This window comes from Elgaria multicarinata, chromosome 8 (genome assembly GCF_023053635.1).
Source record: "Elgaria multicarinata webbii isolate HBS135686 ecotype San Diego chromosome 8, rElgMul1.1.pri, whole genome shotgun sequence".
NCBI lineage: Eukaryota > Metazoa > Chordata > Lepidosauria > Squamata > Anguidae > Elgaria > Elgaria multicarinata.
The window spans coordinates 47,346,241-47,363,310 of NC_086178.1; the positions used below are offsets into that span (position 1 = coordinate 47,346,241).

The 17,070-nt window shown below is 43.6% G+C and overlaps 1 protein-coding gene across 1 annotated transcript in view; it reads left to right on the forward strand.

Annotated features, from left to right (window-relative positions):
- The first annotated feature begins 5,339 nt into the window (after positions 1-5,339).
- The window catches only part of CROCC2 (ciliary rootlet coiled-coil, rootletin family member 2), a 120,530-nt gene continuing 108,799 nt past the window's right edge, over positions 5,340-17,070 (forward strand). The window contains exons 1-3 of the mRNA XM_063132255.1: positions 5,340-5,586; positions 11,011-11,161; positions 12,444-12,589. Coding sequence (XP_062988325.1) covers positions 5,533-5,586; positions 11,011-11,161; positions 12,444-12,589 — 351 coding nt within the window. The 5' untranslated portion in view covers positions 5,340-5,532. The remainder of the gene's footprint in view (positions 5,587-11,010; positions 11,162-12,443; positions 12,590-17,070) is intronic.

A 17,070-nucleotide genomic window follows, 5' to 3' on the forward strand; every position in this document is an offset into this window, starting at 1 on the left:
TCAGGACATCTTTCCTCCTGATCTCTCCAGTCTCCTCCCCACTCACTGGAATGACCCCTTTCCTCCTCTGAGGTCACTTACCCAAATTTGGAGGGCAACCAGAGCAGTTCTTTCCATGCTGATTACAAGGGGGTAGGGCAGGGGGTGTTGGATCTCCCCCTTCCAAGGTTACATGACCCAGACATCTGAAGTTTGAAATATATGCCCTGATTAATAAGGAAATCCCAAAACTAGGGATTTGTACATCTCATCTCTCACTTAAAATGGGAAACACAAGCATGACATATTAGCCAAAATATTTCATACTGAAACTGTGTCATAGTTGTTCAAGACTTCAGCTGCTTCAAATAGCTTTAGAAGGAGAGGAAGGATTAGCAGTGGCAGTGAGGAATGTAGTCCTCAACGTCCACCAAACAACTATGACTGATTCAACAGATTTGTGTTTTAGGACGCAATCCTATGCATGCTTAGACAAAAAAAAGTCCTACAACACCCAGCATGCTCCAACCAGTCATGCTTACTGGGGCATGCTAGAAGTTGTAGGACTTTTCTCTCTCAACATGCATAGGATTGCACCCTTATTTATTCAATTTTGGAACAGCTATCAGCACCAATAGATGCAATGCAGTGTGATCTTAAGAGTATTTGCTGTTCTTTGGAGTAGTGGTTTAGAATATATAAATGCTGTTGAAGTTAATGATTATGTATGCTGTGTCTGATAACAATAAACTGAAATGTGTGTTAAAAACAAGAACTTTCAGTGAGATAAGATGTAGAAACTAGGTTTTAGCCATAGGGAGATTTCCAGTAGCAGACAGGATTGTAGGTCTGTTCAGGAATGGGGAACCTCCAATCCTCCAGATGTTGTTCTACAACTCCCATCATCCCGAACCATTGGCCATGATACTGGAGCTGATGGAATTGCAGCCCAACAACATCTGGGGGACCAGAGGTTCACCACCCTTGGTTTAAGCTTGTAGAACGAAAGCGCAATCTACTTACATTTTAACCATTATTTATTTGCTACATTCATGCCCTGCCTTTCTTTTGAGAAACCTAGGTGATAGAGTCTGCAGTCCAGTACCCAGTTTTCTGAGAGTGAACTCCATTGAACTTGATGGGACTTCCTTTTGAATAGACATGTATAGCATTAGGCTGCAAACCTATATCCATACCTGGGAGCAAGCTTCACTGAATTCAGGGGGACTAACTTTTGTGCAGACTTGCATAGGATTGCATTGCCAGTCTTACAAAAACCTGTGGAGTGGATAAGGCTGAAAGGGTGTGACTTTGCCGAAACGACTCAGTGAACTTCAGCTGTTAACAACAGAGAGAGTTTATTTGAGCAACAAACAAATTTACAGTAAACTGAAGTCTGGCATGAATGGGAGTGACTTTGCTTCAGTGAACTTCTGCGGTTAGTCTGTGCTGCTGCTTTTATCTTAGTGAACTTTTCTCAACAAACTAGCTTATGTTCAGGGCAAGCATCAAAGGCAGGTATGGCTGGGCACCTGCAGAGGATCCACACTCCAGCAGGGTCCCACTGAGAGGAGCCCCTAGATTTACTAGTCCTCTACAGCGTTGCAATCTGCATGTTCACCTGCCTCTTGCTCAGACTCTGTGGTGGTGAGAAGGAGGAGCAGTAAATTCCACTGCCAACTTGCTCATTGGCTCTCTGCCTGCTAAGCAAACCAGTGGTAGCAATTATGACAAAGAGGATGAAGAGCTGGTGACAATGGTGGTGAGAAAGTAGACTCATTGAGGGTGCCTTGCCCAAGCACCCTAAAAAACCTGGTGCCGGCACTGCTTAGACCCTTGTTATCCTGCCTTGGAAGTTGCACAGATATGAACTCCAATATAATTATTATATCAGAATTGTACTCTTACTACAAAATCCCTGTCTATTCAAAGAACACGTCTAACATTTCAATTTTATTATACAGCACAGCAGTGTCCCCAAACAAGAAACAAATGTCTTGGTGAATAATAAATAGTTCCTTATGAGATGGAGGGCCTAAATGAATGTAGGGATTTTTGTTTTTAGAATAGTCTATACAGTGGAGTTGTGTTGGCTGGCGGGTTGCATCCACAGAGACTTTGAATGGTATCTAGAAATTTTGCAGACTTGATGAAGGTATCAGCCCTCATTTTTCTCATTAGACACATATCTGGTCAAGTTACATTTGTAAACCTGTCCAGTATATAATTGATGAGCATTTCAATGAAGGGTGTAAAATACTTAAAAACTAAATAATATGTGGGAATTTGTGTCTGTGTGTGTAATATAAGATTTCACACACACACACTGATTATACCAAATAAATTGCAAGGAGAAGAGTGAGACGTAGACCAAAAATAAATCCATTAATTATTCTATTTCTAAACATTAAGTAAAATGCCTGGGTGTGTAGGACAACTTAATAATGTCAGAAGGATAAATGTGAATATCTGTAAAACAAGACTGTGTTATTCAAGAACCGTGACTAATTCCACAGTAGTAATGTTGTTAGTAACGCAGTCGTATACATGTTTAGTCCGATGTAAGTCTTACTACAGTGAAACCTCCCTCAAGTAAGTGTGATTTAAGATGCAATCTTAGCTTTTAACTTAGCTGAAGCTCTAGCTTTAAGTTTTGTATTACAGAGGAGTCATGATAGTCCATTATGGCATAAAAAACCAAACAATCCTGTGGTACCTTAAAGACTAACAAATGTATTGTGGCAAACCAATTGTGGCTAGACCCAGTTCATCAGATGCATGTGCCAAGTGGGCTCCAGTCCACAAAAGCATATGCCATCATAAATGGGTTAGCCCTTACTGTGCCATGTGACTGTTTGCAGCTTTAGTTCAGGCACTACAAACTAGCTACTGTTTGTCCTATAGCTGTTAATGCCACCAGAAACATTCAAAAGCTGTTTTACAAGTTGCATTTCTCACTTGCTTAATTCAAATGCATACCTAGATTTCCTAAGATGTATCTTAGATTTAAAATTAGACTTGTCATTTTTTTTCTACTTGCCCTCATCATGTATCTTTAACAGCAACATGACATATAGAAATTTAGAAGCTGAAACTCCTTGGGGAAATTTTGCCTTTTAACTTTGGAATGCCAGGTTGCTGTCAAAGACACAGAAGCAGGGCTAGTAAACTGTAGCAAGAGCATAATTATAGTCCTAGGCCAGATCCACACACAGGCTTCGGGACGCCCTGAAGGCGCTTTAGGGCACCCCGAAATTGATGATGTACACCCTACCTTAATCGTTCCAAGAAGAGGAGGAGGAGGAGGAGGCCCCGCATCGCCCCTCGCGGGGACGGGATGAAGAGTTGCCACGCCCCGGCAGCTTCGCTGGGGAATCAGCTGCCGCCCACCTACCCACCAGCCTCCTTTTGCCGGTGAAAGAGCCACCCGGGCCCACCCGGGTCGGAGAGCTCAGCGGAAGAAGCCGCCGCCGGCTTCTGCCAAGCTCTATGACCCAGGTGGAAGCCGGCGGTAGCTTCTCCTGCCGAGCTCTCCGACCCGGGTGGGCCCAGGTAGCTCTTTCGCCGGCAAAAGGAGGCCGGCGGGTAGGTGGGCGGCAGCTGATTCCCCGGCGAAGCCGCCGGGCGCAGCAACTCTTCGTCCCATCCCCGCGAGGGGCGATGCGGGGCCTCCTCCTCCTCCTCCTCCTCCTTCGCCTCTTCTTGGAACGATTAAGGTAGGGTCTACATCATCGATTTCAGGGCGCCCTAAAGCGCCTTCAGGGCGTCCCAAAGCCTGTGTGGGGATCTGCCCCTAGTATATGTGGATAGCAGCAGGGAATACTAAACATGTGTGCTTTCCTAAGTGACATGTTCTCTTAGCTTATCCTTTACCCCATGCAAAAATGCTAGTGTAGAATGGACTGTCTATCCATTACTGCTATAAACATGGGTTGTGCTTAAACAAGTGAAAAGCTTGCACAAAGGTAAGACAAATTCTGTCCCAGAACCCCTGGATATGCAGATTGACATATATTTTGGGAAGACAAAAGGGTTAATGAGTGAAATATATAGAATATTGTTGGAGAAAGGGTCGATGGATAGTTCCGGAAAAATGGTTTGGGAGACAGATTTGAATGTACAAATAGGACAACAGAGCTGGGATGGACTATGGAAACAAAGAGCGTTGAGAAATATGTCAGTGAGAATAAAAGAGAATTACTTTAAAATTATATGGAGGTGGTACCTAACCCCGGTTAGATTAAATAAGATAAATAATCAGCACTCAGCAAATTGTTGGAGAGGATGTGGGGGAAAAGGAACGTATTTACATATGTGGTGGGAATGCAAATATGTACAAAAATTGTGGAAGATGGTGTTTTTGGAGATTGAAGAAACTGTGGGAATGAAGATAGAACGAACACCAAAAGTTGCATTACTGTCACTACTTGAAGATTTAAAATGTAAAAAAGAAATCAAGGAATTGATAATGAATTTGCTGACTGCAGCAAGATTAATTGTAGCTAGGAACTGAAAGATTCAAGGGGATTATTGTATTGAAGAATGGTACAAAGAAGTATGGGATATAGCTATTATTGATAAATTGACATGTAATATTAAAGTGAGAAGAGGTATAGTTAAAACAAATGATTTTGAAGGAATCTGGAAACAGTTCCTATTATTTGTGTTTTCTAAGGGAAGTGGGAAACCACCAGCAGAAGAAAGTATGAGATTTTGGAATCAGGAATAAGATCCCGAGGTGGGGGGTGCACTTATATGTTAAGTTTGATTATGTTATATAGATATATTAATGTTACTCAACATTTATGCAGTATGTTGTTTTCTTTCATCGTAATGGTGTATGTTTAAGTACTGTAAAAAATTATATATATATATATATATATATATATATATATATATATATATATAAAAGAAATTCTCTCTCTCTCTCTTTCCATATGTCACCAGTAGATGTATATATCAATCCTATAAATGGAAATAAACTCCAGTAGGTTGTTCAATCTGACGTACTTCCTAGGATTGCAACCTGTATGTAGCATTAGTGGGGAGAAGTAAGCATTAATTATAATGGTTATTGTTTTAATTGCGAGTTCTGTTAGGGGGGCACATGTACAACAGCGAGGGCTGCTGGTGACGGGTTTCCCAGCTCGTCTCCTCAGGAAACTCTGCTCGCCAGTTCTCCCCTGGGAAGTGGATTTCTCCCGCTTGCTCCTCAGCCTGGCCTGGCGAACCAGTTCAGTTTGCCGCGTCCCTCGGTCTCCTTGGCAACCCCGGGCCGCGTTCTGTTTCTACGGCAACCCCGGGCACTCGGCGTCCCGGTTGTCTGAGAAACCGCGGCTGGGCCCCTCCACGCGCTTCTACCATTCGAGCAAGTTGTGGCGAAGGATCGACGGAGAGTCCCGGACTCTGCAGGCCGGAAATCTCTTTCCCCCGGGAACGTGTTTGGACATAAAACATGCACTCTTTCCTCTTGCTCTGTCTGCAATGAAAGCAGCTTTTCGGCTAGCGCTGAGACTCTCTCTCGCTGGCCGTGGCCCTGCCGGGGTTTGAGCGATGAGCGAAGGAGGTGACGAGAAGCCAAGTCTGAGGCTGGAGGCTGCAATCCAGGTCAGTAAGAGAGCAGCTTTCTAGTACTTTCCGGCGGCTAATTTCAGAGCAAAGTGATTGCATGCCCTGCCTCCGCCCCCTGACATACCCAGCGTGTCGTGCAGAACACTAACCAGCAAAGGAAAGGTTGGTCTTTCCTTCCCTGGGGCAAAGAATCCAGGTTTCCAATTTCATATAACAGATCGCAGTAAGATATAGTTCCTGGACTGCTAAAGGGATAGGGAAAGATCCTAACTGAAATTATTAAATCTATGCGTCCCAACTTCAGCGGTCTGTTGATATAGTGTGCAAATGCAACTGTGATTTAGGCTGCAATCCTAAACACACTTCCCTGGGAGCAACACCCATTGAGTTCTGTGAGCTTACTTCTGTGAAGACATACGTAGGATTGAGCTGTTAGTGGTTTGTGCTGGTCTAAGGGTGGGGGAGGCCCAGATTGAAATCCCCACGCAGCGATGAAGCTCATTAGGACCTTGGACCACTCTCACTATCTGTCTTCCTTGCCTACCTCACAGGAGTGTTGCGAGGACAGAACCAGGGAAGGACCAGAGTTCAGTGGTTAGCTTGCAAACACATGCTTAGCTTGCAAATGGTCTCCCAGCTTCAATCCCTGGTGTCTCCAGGTAGACTCTTGCCTGAAACCCCGGAAAGCCGCTGTCAGTCTACATGGACAGTCCTGAGCTAGGTGGGCCAGTGGTGTGATTTGGTATAAGGCAACAACCTATGTCCTGAATAGAATATTTATGAGGGAGCTTGTTACAATTGGAGGAAGAACATGATAGTGGCAGAAAAATGCATCAGGTATCAAATCAAGAGGGTTTAGAGATTTTTTATTTATTTATTTTTAATATGTTTAATGCAGCATTTTAAAATCTTCTCCATGCTCAGTTATTTATCTCTTTTAAATGATGGTTTTGTTGCTGCTTTTAAAACAATAATTTTAATGTGTGTTATTCAGGGCCGGTGCCAGACTATTTTGCACCCTAGGCAAGGCGACCTACTTGCGTGCGCGCACACACACACACTCTCCAAAAAATTGCCAACTTCAATTTTTAAGAACAGATGTTTTGTAGAAAAAATAAAAAGCACAAAACATGAACTTATTATGTTTTTTCTTAAAACAGCTAATTTGTATAAAACTGTGACCCTTAAAGAGCAGTACTGTGCCCCTCTGAGGTCTGTGCTCTAGGCAGCTGCCTAGTTGGCCTAATGGTAGCACCGGCCCTGGTGTTATTATTGGTTTTATTATTGGTATTCTTGCTTTTAGTGTGTATGTCGCCCTGAGAGTTTCAGCTTTGGGGCAACTCCTAAATTGATTGAAATAAATAAATAAATCATGGGATCATACAGAAAAGACATTAGTCACGATTCAGAGCCACCCAGTTTAATAGAATGCAAAAGATATAAGGGAAGAGAAAAAGATCAATCTAAGGAGAGCTGTTATCTTTTGTGCACACCTGTCTTCTCTTGCAAGTAGAGATATGATTGATAAAAATCCATGCATAAAGCATTTCTATGCTGCCTTCTGCTCCATTGTTTTCTTACGTGGCCTGAAGTTACTTTATTACTTAAGGAGTTGTAGGAATTTTGAATTACACTAGGGGGCAGTAGGGTTTCAGAAATGAGAGTAATGAACAAAAGAAAGAGGATGCACATAGATGGCCTTGGAGGTAACTAAACAGGAATACAGACCTTCTATGCATGTGTACTCAGGAAGTCCCTCTTCCCAAATATGTGTGCATGAGGTTGCAATGTTAGGGTGCATGCTTAGACAGAAAAAAATCCTACAACTTCCAGCATTCTCCAGCCAAGGTGGAGAACACTGGGAGTTGTACGACTTTTCCCTGCCTAAACATGCAGAGGATTGTGCTCTTAGACTGCAATTCCATACACATTTGTGAATGAGCCTCATTCAACTCTGTAGGACTTCTGAGTAAACACCTATAAGTCTGAGCAAGGTGGGCAAAAGCTTGATCCGTCCCTCCGGATCTCGCTCTGCGGAGCGGGGGAGGGTCGGATCGACCCAAAATGGATCGGCCCGATCCGAAAGTTGCTTACATACTGGCAGTAAGAGCTCTAAAAACATAACATTAGAAGAGCCATGCTAGCTCAGATCAAGGGTCCATCTGCTGCAGCACTCTGTTGTCAGCCAGCTGTCAATCAAGGACCAGCCAGCTGTCAATCAAGGACCCACAAGCAGGATACGGGAGCCACAGCACCCTCCCACCCATGTTCCCTAGCAACTGGTGTATGGGCTTATTGCCTCGGACACTGCAGGTAGCACACAGCCATAGACACTAGTAGCCATTAATAGCCTTCTCCTCCAGGAATGTATTCAATTCCCCTTTTAAAGCCATAGTTAAGCTAATTTATGCTGGTCTTTTGCTCCCACCCCTTTTGCTTTGGCCCCACCACCACTGGAATGCAGAACCCAAAAGTTTGTCCAAAATGGAATTTGGCTGAAAGAGGTTCAACTCTGCAGATGTAAAGAGTCTACTCGTCAGCCCCAGGTTTTCTTTAAGTAGCCTTTGAGACTTCCTCATGCAATTTATGATAAAGTCTGATTTGTGTTTGTGTGGAAGCAAAAGTGGACGAGAGCCATTTGGAATGCAAGTGAGCATTCTGCCCAATGGGGATTTTACACTCACCTTACACTTGATTGAAGCAATAGCCAATTTTTTGGACATTTTCATGTCCAAAAATGTCCTGCATATTATGGAAGCCTTTCATTCCTTACAGCTGGCTTTTCTACATCACTGTTTTCTGGCATTGCTTGAAGTGAAATGGAATTGATATTGTTTAAATTATCTCACTTGTCCTTAGCTTTGCTACCTGAGAGAGGTGGAGTGTCAGCTTAGTATAGGCCTTGGCACCCACAAAGGGGATCATTTTGTACCTGTGTGATACTTATTGGTGGCTAGTGCTTTCCTACCCTCTGTTGTGTATGGGCAGTGTCAGCTAACCTGCAAATACTTCACCAGTGGTTGCTCTTTCCACAGCTGTGCTGACATCACCAGCTGCAGAGGGAATAGTTATCTCCATGGGTCCTATTTGGAGTCTCCATGCTACAGCTGCAACTCATTATCCAGCCAAAGTGTTTTAATCAATGCCTTTGCTGCTAGGTGGCCTGAGCGTTACAGTTACGTGACTGGATTATTATTATTATTATTAAAATATATTTTGCAAGTCTTGCACTTTTCATACTCACCTGCGGCATCTTGCAGTTTTCATACTCACATGGGGCTTCTGTTATTTTAAAAAGCAAAACCTCTAAAATGCAGGGGAGGCTGTGAAGCACCTTGGATAGCTCCTTTAGAGTTCTGACTGAAACCCAGAGCAGTTTTGCCGGCTCACTGATATCAGAGCCACCAGCCTCCACTGCTAAAACGGTTTACAGGCAAATGGCTAAGTTGTTAAAGAGACACGATTACCTTAAAAAACCACATTCCTCTTAGAATCCTAAAACCATTGGCAGAAGAAATTGCTGTGTTAGGGGAGCTCTGCTGTCTTTTCCCATTGTGCAAGTGGTTGCATACACGCTTCAAAGTGCTGGTATTAACATTTAAAGCCCTAAACGGCTTGGGGCCAGGCTATCTGAAGGAACGCCTCCTCCTGTATGTACCTGCCCGGACCCTAAGGTCATCTTCAGGGGTCCTTCTCTGTGAGCCCCTGCCAAAGGAAGTGAAGCAGGTGGCTACCAGGAGGAGGGCCTTCTCTGCTGTGGCACCCTGGCTGTGGAATGAGCTCCCTAAGGAGGTTCGCTTGGCACCTACATTAGATGCTTTTAGACACCAGGTGAAGACCTTTTTATTCTCCCAGCATTTTAACAGTCTATAAAAAATGTTAACTTGGTGTTTTAAATTTGTAATTTTGCATTGCTGCTGTTTTTATCTGGTTGAGCTTTTATATTGCATTTTATATTGTGGTTTTATACTGTTGTTTTATACTTTGTTTTTAATTTTTGTGAACCACCCAGAGAGCTCCGGCTACTGGGCGGTATAAAAATGTAATAAATAAATAAATAAATAGAAAACCTACAAAGCAATTGTGCAAGAGGACCTTTAATTGGGTTCTCCTCTTGTACAGTTTGGGATTTGATTTCACTAGCGTGATGTCATTTGCACTAGTAAAATGACACAGTTGGATACAATCCAGATTTTTACCCAGTCCTAGCAGTCCTAGGTGTAACCTGAAGCATGCATAGTACCTAGTAGAGACTAATCTAATTGAAGGTATTAGTGATTTGGTTCATTTCTCCTGATCAGCCAGTATTCTTCTGGCCTTATTTTAAACATGTCCTGGAGAAGCTGGGTGCCATTTTTAAGGTTTCTCTGTGTGATTTCTCTGGCATTTGAACAGCTGTGTAAAAGAGGGAATTTCAGCAGGTGTAGCTTGCATGACAAGCTGTAGTTGTTGAAATCCCTCTTCTGTGCAACTGTTAAAGATGCAGGAGCCCTGACCTATGTTGCATCTGGTGACCCTAATAAGTTTGTTTGTTTATTTGTTTGTTTTTAAAAAAAAGAGGAATCTGTGTTTAAAGCTCTGTCATTGAGCTTTAAACAGATGTAGAATACTTTTTAAGAAAAATTGAGATGATTTCTAAAAGTAGTTGGACTTCACATTAGGGGTGTAACCACGGAATTTCTCCTGGTTGGGACCAAGAAATTTTGCTCAGCAGACTGATTATTATTATTATTTATTTATTTATTTATATAGCACCATCAGTGTACATTGTGCTGTACAGAGTAAAACAATAAAATAGCAAAACCCTGCCGCATAGGCTTACATTCTAATGGGGCAAAATGTGCACATGTGAGTGCACACTTCTGGACACCTAATGTGGGTAGAGCTGTCAGTGGAATCTATGGGATCAGGGCCAAACCTGATGCCCCCAAAGCCCTCCACAGCTACTATAAGGTACCTTCCTCATTCCACTTACTACATAGCAGGGCTTATTTTTAAAGGAAAATGTTGGACTGCACAGTGGTATGTGATTGTAATTTGCACATGTAGCACACACATTACAACACATCTCAAATTCTGTATGCAGAAATTCTGAAATATTAAATTGTGTTACACTCTATTGAAGGCTGCTAGTGTTTTTGTTTGATAATTTCTTTCATAGCATAACAGCCCTTCATTGTGATTGGTCTTAGAATATGCAATCTGGTTCAATCAACATTTTATAAAAAACTCATAAGACTTGATACATTATAGTTTTTGTGACAAATGTGCTTAGGCATATGACAAATGAGGTGAATGAATAGCCTGGATCCTATGCATAGTTAAGTTCCCCTTTACTTGATTGACATGTGAATAGGGCTTATCCATTGTATAGAAATCATTGTCGCTCTGGGTTCATCAGCGGCTAAATAAAATCCAGCAAGCTTTCTGGCTAGGGTTTGACTTATGTCTGTATTTCAGAAACTAGAGGATACAGTACTGCATCCCAGAGCAAGCAGAGATGACAAAGTGTTGACTGTGCGGGGTGAAGGAGAGAGAGCTGAGCCCACAACAGTGCCAGCCAGGATCCGACAGATTATCACACAGAGCTTGTCTCAGCCTTCATCCCAAGGTACTCCCTTCAGCTGGATGGACGCATACATGACAAGTGTACTGAAAGGAATGTAGGAAGATGTGGGCCGGATGCTATGAAGCCACTGAGATCTCCACATGGCATGCAGGGTTGGCTTAATAATGTCTCTGAAGGCATCCTCCTTCAAAGCATTTGTCAGTAAATTCAGTCACTACCATCATGTATGTGATAGCTTTTACTTTCCAGAAGCAGGCTGTCTGACCAGTTCAGCGCAGTGTCCAATGGTGTCGTTCCATAAACTCAAATACCACTAGCCGAGCTCTGATGAATCTTTCCATTACACAAGCAGCTGCACAAGTGGAATGCACAACAGGTTGCAGAACAGGTTGCACAAGAGTTATATGCACAAGAGTTATATGCATAATGCACCACTGCTTGCGCAAATTGTTTGCTCAAATGTAACTTTAGTTGGATTCCTTTCTTGCGCATAGTGTTGACCAGGAAGCCACAATCAAGATGTGAGTGCAACAGCAGCCTTACTGCCTCTCATATTGGAGGTAGCCTTACTCATGAGGAATTGTTTTCTCCTGAGGAATCCTTCTTAGTAAGTGAGCACTCCTTCTCACTGAAGCCCTATTGGCCTGTTGCTTGAGGTGAGAATCCTCCTGGGGGCTAGGGAGTTGCTCAGCTTCTCTGCCTCAGGTCCCAGGCTTCTTCTAGTCTGATGACATGGCAAAATAGATGCCTGGGGTTTGTCATAGGGGATGGTGTACACTAGGGACAGGAAATCTCCCACTGGGAGGATGAGTGGCATGCTAAGTGCTTCCCTGTGACAAGTGACTGATCTGGGATACCTAAAAAGCTCTTTGCATTTTGTAAAATACAAAACTCCAACAAATACGTAAACAATAAATATGGGTTCAGCAGCCCATATATATATATATTCAGAAAAGGGCAGGGAAAGCAAGTGAATCCTAAGAGCTCTTTTAAAGGCTTGTAATGCCAGATTTTTCTCAAGATCTTGGATGCTAACCGAAGGGGAGAGAGCCTCCGCTGATTTTCAAGGGGCCTCTCCTTCACACTACATAGCCAGTGCCCATATCTTAGATCAGGAGGCAGGGCTTGCTTGCAACCAGTTCTGAACCCCAGTACATCCATGTTGGCAAGTGAAGCACTGGTGTTTTCAGGCCTATACAATGCTAAATCAAGTTACTGTGCCAGGATGATATATCTAGGGTGGACATCCTGAGTCAGTTCCACACTTTTAGTAACACATGCGGCCTGTTTTTCAGCTAATCTCACCTCTCGTTGCGGTTTCCAGGTCTCTCGAAAGCAACCCCTCTAGTCAATATGCAGGAAGAAAATCGCCTGCTGCAGAAGGAGCTCTCGCGCCTTGAGGACCTGTTGGCACACACCCGGGCAGAGAAGGATGAACTGGCTAGCAAATACCATGCCATTAGTGAGAGGGTAAGATCTGAGTTAGAAAGCCATCTAATTTTTCTTTGGAACAATCCTAGGCAATGCTGCTCACTTCCCAAAACTTAAATGCAGTGGAGAGCTCCATGTCAAAATGATTACACGCCATTCTTTCTTGCAGCTGGTATAGATGGGCAGCTAAGGACATCATGACTGGCAATGCACAGGGAGTAAGGCTGGAGGTCTTACTAGTGAATTAACATGAACCAGTGGAGGCTGGTGGCTCCAATGTCAGTGAGATGGTAAATCCGCTCCGGGTTTCAGTCAGAACTCACACCTTGGATAACTCCAGTGAGCCTGTTCAGACAACATGCAAAGCCATGGTTAGGCCACTAACCCTTTTGCAGTAAATGGTTAGTGGGCGCGTTTAATCTGTCAATAGGTAGCCACCATGGTTAGGAATGGTTCACACAACACACTAAGTCATGATTCACACGACACGCTAAGCTATAATGTTTAGCTCAAAATGCTTAACCACCATGGCTAGGCATGTTGTCTGAACAGGGTCTTTATAGTTCTTTGTTCCAGTTCCCCAGGTCCTGAGCAGCCCCTGTGCCTTGAACATAGCATGACAATATACATCTTATGGGTGGTTGTTCCATTGTATTTAATTTAACATTGTATTTAACTGTGTTTAGTTCCATTGTATTTAATTTCTCCCACAAGGACTGGAGATTATTTTCCTAAGTGGAGTCCTAACTGCCCTCAGACATTGTAAGCATCTTCTGAATCTTTGCAAGAACAGTTTTAAAGGAGGAGAGGCCTTCAGGAGTTGCGGTCTGAATCTCAAAAGTCAAGCTATATGTAAAACTGATGGAACACCTGACCATACTCTTCCAAAATGGTTGCCAATCTAGCTCTTTTCTGAAGCCTTTGAGAGTTGCTTCATATGTTATAGTTTAAATAAAAAGTGTCTGTGGAGGAAAAAGTATGACAAATGCACATAGATAGGGACACATGGGAAAGGAAAGACAGAGGGAAAAGAAGATGGTAAAAGGCTTAAAAGTGGGTCTGATATTGCAGATTGGGTTTAAACACCAATGTACTGTACTGTTCAGTGCTAAACAACTAGGCTTTGTAGTGTTTTAGGAGTATGTAAACTTAAACAGGCAGAATGAATATCTCTCTTAGGTAATTACTTAAACTAGGGCAAGATGAGACTCTAACAAAAGGGTCAGGCTTCTTTTTAATGGTCTTGAGTCATCCTTGCACAACCATATGCCCTCCAGATGTGTTGGCTGGGGATGACAGGACCTGTAGTCCAATACATATGGAGGGCACCAGGTTCTGGGGATGACTGGTCTGGCTCTTATGATGGTTGGAAGCCTACCAGCTTAAGAAATCGCAGTCTATCTGCCACCTACCTCTTCCCCCACTTTAGGATTGTTCTGCCTGAATCACATAAACATGCATTAGTTGGATGAGAGTGTTGTTAATCTGCCATTCCTCAAACCCGTTCTGAGAGATTTAATTTGGAATACCTTCACAACTGCCACTGGGAATTCCTAGACATCTTCTGAGAGATACAGAGGATCTCCCTATCAATGGATGGAGACAAACCTCTAGCCTCAGAGGAGATCTGTCTGTGGATTCCCCCCTCCCCAACGATCCTCTCCCAGCTGCTACAGAAAGAAACTTTAGGATGCTGACCTCAGGAAAGGAAGAGATGTGTGTGGGCGGGGAGGTGAGAGGCCAGTGGGATGGGGGGAGGTGAGAGGGCAGGGATCCATGGGTGGCACAATGGCTGCAAGTAGTTGTGTAACCCAAGCGGAATGTGCAATGGACTGCATAAGAGGCTGCGTAAGCGCAATGCAAAACTGCTTGCACAACCATAGGGTGACCATATGGAAAGGAGGACAGGACTCCTGTATGTAGAAAAGGGAATTTCAGCAGGTGTCATTTGTATGCATGCAGCACCTGTATGTTTAACAGTTGTATTGAAATTGGAAATTTCAGCAGGTGTCATTTGTATGCATGCAGCGCCTGGTGAAATTCCCTCTTCATCGCAACAGTTAAAGCTCTTTTGTAACTGGTTAAGAGGGCAGGGCTCCTGCAGCTTTAACTGTTGCGATGAAGAGGGAATTTCACCAGGTGCTTCATGCATACAAATGACACCTGCTGATATAACATTTTCAATACAACTGTTAAACATACATGAGCCTTCTCCTCTGTTTAATATGGTCACCTATGCAACCACTCTTGCACAAAAATAATTTTAGTTGGATTTTTCTCTTGCACATAGTTTAGGACCTAGTTTCTGCTAGCGCAACATCATTTGCATTTACAGAATGACACAGTTGGATACTGCCCCATGAAACTCCTTTTTGTTTTCAAGATTATTATTTTTTAAAATTATTTGCATTCATTTGCATTCACGGTAATGGCCATTTTTAGTCTGTATAATTAACCCTGGTCAGATCTACACCAAGCAGGATATAACATTTTGAAAACGTTTTGAAAACTCTATATGGAGTGTGTCCTGGGCCCCAACAGTTGTCAATACTGTTATAAAGTGTTTTAAAGCAATAGTGTAGATTGTGCCCCTCAAAATGTGGCCATTTCATTTGAATACTGTACTGGGCATGTGTTTTCCATGTTCTTGTGAATAAATGTGGCCTTAAGAGTTGTATGTTAGCCACTACCAATCTTCAGTTTCGCCTTGGGAGATTGCATTTGGGCACATGGAGAGTGTTTCCCACACTAGATCCAGGAAAGCAAATTGTTTTGAAGAGCAAAATATGTTAACATTTAAAGAGGCATAATGTGGGTCAGTGTGACATCACTGCAAGAATAAGGATAATACTTTCCTTCCTTTTTTAAAAAAAGAAGTATTTCTTGTGTGTGTGGTGGTGGTGGTGGGGAAGTCTCAGAAATAGAACGGCAGAGCAGCTGGCTTTTAAATCCAACCAGCCATCTAGCATTCTGTGGCAGCAATGAGTCTTTGAAGGGGAACAGCCAGGAATCACATTCTGGTGTGCAAATGTAGGGAGATTACGGTGTGCAAACATAGCCCATTGACATCTCTTCAGGCGTGCGAGAGCGGACAGGATGTTGGTCCCGTTTTCACACGCTGCTCTTTTCTGGAGCCTGCCGTTGCAGCTGGCCGCAGTAGTGCTTGACAGTGGACGCCCCAAAGTTCCCCAGGAGGGAGGGATGCTTGGTTTTCTGCCTGGAGCGCATACTGGGGGCACATTCTTAGCCAGACAAAGGTTCCCATCCAGAGGAGCATAAATAATTATAAGTCCAAACAATCCTTCACTCCGGTTCCTCATGACAGGCATGAAGGCCCGGGCCTGACTCAGCATCAAGCCCTCCCCAAAGCTATTCCAGCAGCAGACTGGGACTGCTGCCCTGCGCCCAGCTGCTGGCTGTTGCTGAATGGGAGTAACGCAATGAATGCTGTTGGGAAGGCAGAAGCAGGCTGAATGAATGGGCGAGGTCTTGATTCATGCAGGGCTGGAATCCCATGCCCTCTCTCTGTCGTAGGTGCAGGACACCCTGGTCCTAGTCAGAGCAGGCCTCTTTTTATCCCGTCAGCGTTGTAGTTTTGCATCTAGGAACCAGAGATTAGAGCAAGGGTGTTGAGACTCTGTCAGGCCGAATTACGTTTCAGAGGAGCTCTCGGGGGCGCATTCCAGGGGTGGGTGAGGCTGAAGGCAGACGGGACAGGGCCAAAAATGGCAAAAATGCAAGGATATTTTCACGTTAAAGCTCTTCCTGCCAGTAGCTAAGCCTTAGGGGAGGCATTTCAACCTTTTAAAATGGGGCAGGGGATGTGGGGTAGGGGGAACTCCACACAACTCAGGAAAACAAAGAATGATTGGTGGTTGGGGGGAGAGGATTTGGGGCCAGGGGAAGGAGGCATGGCATCTGGGGGACCTCTGGAGAGCCAGACTGGGATCCCAGGAAGGCCAGATTTGACCCCGGGGCCTGAGATTTTGCACCCCTGATTTAGAGAAAAGTTACATAGAAAGGAAAGTAGTCTTGCGAATTGTACAATTTATTATTGTTTATTTTTATTATTTTTATTTGTCATTGCATTTATATTCTGCCTTTTTTCCTCCAAGGAGCCCAAGGCAGTGTACATAATCCTCCTCCTCTCCATTTTATCCTCACAACAACAACCCTGTGAAGTAGGTTGGGCTGAGAGTCTGTGACTGGGCCAAAGTCACCCAGTGGGTTTTTGTGGCTGAGTGTGGACTCAAACCTGGATCTCCTGACTCCCAGTCCAACACTTGAGCAACTACAATAATTAAATTAGACAAACTTAAATAAAGAAAATCAGCAACAGGAAACATTAATAGACAAAGCTAAAGCCACTTAACAGATCTTCAAATTAAACTTAAAATGCGTAGTAAAAGAAAAAGGTCTCCTGTACCAGAAGAAACATAATATAGGTGCCAGGTGAGCCCTTTTAGGGAGGGCATTCTGGAAACGTCCTACCATCACCACAAAGCCCTCTTTTCTCTTGT